The sequence below is a fragment of the Merops nubicus genome, unplaced genomic scaffold, assembly GCF_000691845.1.
Source record: "Merops nubicus isolate BGI_N331 unplaced genomic scaffold, ASM69184v1 scaffold39100, whole genome shotgun sequence".
Taxonomy (NCBI): Eukaryota; Metazoa; Chordata; class Aves; order Coraciiformes; family Meropidae; genus Merops; species Merops nubicus.
In genome coordinates this window covers 1-3,286 of record NW_008581533.1, presented here as the reverse complement: position 1 = coordinate 3,286, position 3,286 = coordinate 1, and the positions used below count along the sequence as shown (strand labels likewise).

The following is a 3,286-nucleotide window of genomic DNA, read 5'->3' as shown; positions in this document are numbered from 1 at the left end:
CATCTATCCTGCTGAATAAACACTGCAGGTCAGTCACCCCAAATCACCTCCCTCCCCCTGCCAGCTACAAGGGTTAATTTAGCGTGTCCTGGTAGCACAAAGCATGGAGCCAACAAAAACCTACTGAGGTTAAACCATTTACCTCCTCACTCAGTAAAGGAGAGGAGGAAAGATTACCAGAGATGCCCCTGGTGTGATGTAGCTCTGTACCAATAATTCTCCCAGGCTGAGCCAAACAGCTGAGGGAGCTCGTACACCAGAAAATATGTCCTGTGAGAAGGCGGCAGTGCAGCAGGGGAGGCTAACGTACCACTACCCTCAACCACCCAGCCATCGGGATCTCTAATTAGCAGATTACTGTGGACCAAATTAGGCTTGATCTCTGCATATACATATAGGAAGTGAAGTATATAAATACAATACATAGAGAATTTATTTTAAAGAGAGCGCCGATCACCACCGGTGCTCAGCTGAATGTTGCAAGGTGAAGCACTTGCGTATGAAAATGAATCTGTACTTCTGGCCCTCGCCTTAAGGGAGTGGCCAAAAATGCCACATCTACAAGCAGCTGCCGTGTTGCTACATAGCTTAATGTAAACACCATGTCTCTAGGAGATAATCTTTGTAGGTAGTTAAAGGCTCTACAGATTAAGTCTCTTTTACTCTCCTTTAAGATGTCTTCTGCTAGCTTAAGAGGACACCATTCCTTCTCCTCTCCCAAATGGGAACAGACCACTCCATCAGAAAACCATGAAGATGTTCTCTTCTTCCTTCTACCTCCTGCCTTTTTCCTTCCAGATCTCTTGCACCTTTCCAGTTGTACTTCCAAATAACGTGCTAGTCCTGAAAAGCCAACGCTGAGAAGTAACTAGCACGGGCCGTGTGGCAGGTCGGCTCCTCGTGAGCCACGCCGGCCCGGGCAGCACGCAGAGAAGAACTGAACAAGTCTTACACTGTCACTCACTGTGTGCTCGCCTACAAGGGTCTTCCCAAAACAGCAGCAGCCGGTGCGCTCACCGGCACACCTCCCTCGGCCTTATCCATACTGTAATCCTCACGGCGTACTGGGAGATGCTGCTCTGGCAAAATGACAAAGCAAGGCACTAAGCAGAAATCTGTCCTTTTTTTTTAAACATCTTTTTATTAGCACAGTAACAAATGCAGACTTAAGTAGCCCACAACATACAACCAATCCACTGAGTGACTCCTATTCCACGCCTTACAGTTAAACAGCTTAAGGTATTTCACTACAGGTTCCATAAGTCCTGATTAAACCCTTCATTCTTTTCACAAAGATAGATTGGCTTATAAAATAATACATTAACTACTTCTCATTTCATATATGAGGCCCTACATCCACCTCTCCATATCACAGATCATGAGATGACAGTCTTTAAAAACGATTTGTTAAATACCAATGTGCCCTCCATAGGGGAAAACAATCCTGACATCGTTTTACAAGAAAAAAAAAAAAAAAAAAAAGAAATCCCACACAGAACAAAATAACTCCCGCAAGCTTGAAACAAAAAAGGAAAAACAGTGTGTAGAGTCTTGAGAAGACTTTTACATAAATGTTAACGTATGTACCTGTACAAAATTAAGCTGTTTTAATCTTTTACATATTGCAAGCAAAATGAAAACCAAGGAAGTCTAAGAAGTTTACATTCTTCTCGGTACTATATGTGAACTAATATTGCTGAACTAATTACAGTCTTAAAATATACTATTCCCAATCCTAGCTGTCTGCTGTAGCAAGATACCTTAAGTTACAACAACAAAATCTCAGGAAATAAAAGACTGAATAAAATCTGTTATAGAAATACCCTACTCTTTACCAGCACCCTCCCTCCCCCTACCCCTTCAAAATCATAAGCAGCTCTTTCCATCACAGACAAATAATGTTAGAGTTTGACAGAAATTCAACTTATGTAGCATATCTTTTGGTCCATTGTCTGGCCATTCTGTCATGCTCTGCTCTGTTAGTCATATACTGAGTGGCAATACTTCCAACCAAGGGGTCAGCTGGAAAGAAAAGAAAAGAAATCACTTATTTCACACAAGTTACCCAATAAAAACTTAAAAATAAAGCAGAAGCATGTATTTAATACAAGGGAATCGTATGGGTAAGGTACATTGAAACAATCTAAGTATACTGAATTGATGGTCTGTATCTTTATCAATTTGTGTGTATTTATGGTGATGTACTAATCTGTTACCTAGTAAAAAGCAAAATGCCCATTGAAGTTTTAAGGAGTTTGAAAGAGAACAATCCAACCACTGTATTTTGAATTGCTGAGGACTTTCATCGATTCATGCATTTTGGGTTTATTTTACCCCTTCTCAAAGCGCATGGGTCACATGCATTGCTAAGTGTACCTGTAGCAGTACAAATCTGTCTTCTAGGAAAGATCAGGGAGAGGTTTTACTTCTCCAACAAGTTTATTCTTGTTGTATATAATACAGTGTGAAATCTGGTATTTCTCTCATCTTTAGACACATCTAGAAATACAACCTGTAAAACTGACTTTGCAAAGACATATTCGTCTTAACTTGTGTGGAAAATGGGTGCATTAGAGAAGCAGCAAGGACTACTTGAGGCATAGCTGGTCACTGTTTTTAAATTGATGATGGGAAGACAAGGGCTAATCCTCTTGTGTTCAGAACTGGTGGTTCTTCTAGCTCCATGACTGCATTACTGTAGTCCTACAGACCAGTGAAGAGTGTTTAACCCTTACCCAAAACCAGAGTTGGTTTGGAAGGGGAAGGAGTTTTCATGTGCAGGAGGAGGACCGACGCTTTCCCCGCGGGTCAGCCCGAGGAGCAGTGAACAGCAGGCGGGTAGGGTGTACCACCACCTCCACCACCTCCAGCCCCTTTCTGGCTGCCCTGGAGAGGGAAACGTGCTGCACTGGAGGCCAGAGCCACCAGCCAACAAGGTGAGACAAGAGGCACATCGTTTGGGTGCTGGGTGGGTGCAAGGCAGCCTAACCACGCAGGGGCTTACCCGGGTTGCAGTCTGTGAGGAGGGAGCAGATGGAGAGGAGAACTTTAGAAATGGTTAATGCTGGACTCCAGTTGTCTTTCAAAATGTCCAGGCAGATGACGCCTTGGCTGTTAATGTTACAGTGGTAGATTCTCGTCCGAAACGTTACCTGCAAGACACAGGTGTCAGCCGCCGTGCGGGGGCACCTCACGCAGCATAATGAAGCGGCGGGGGCGGAAAGGAGCCCGCGCACGGTCGCGGAGGAGCGGGCGGAAGGCGCGGCAGTGCCCGGGGCCTGGTTCA

The 3,286-nt window shown here is 44.2% G+C and overlaps 1 protein-coding gene across 1 annotated transcript; it reads right to left on the bottom strand.

The window, feature by feature from the left end:
• Positions 1–1,121: 1,121 nt before the first annotated feature.
• LOC103782566 (ubiquitin-conjugating enzyme E2 E1-like) lies at positions 1,122–3,152 on the bottom strand (the record flags this gene model as incomplete). The annotated part of the gene is made up of 2 exons (XM_008950340.1): positions 1,122–2,022; positions 3,005–3,152. Coding segments are annotated over 2 exons (246 nt in total), but the record flags the coding sequence as incomplete, so codon positions are not given.
• Between the last annotated feature and the right edge of the window lie 134 nt (positions 3,153–3,286).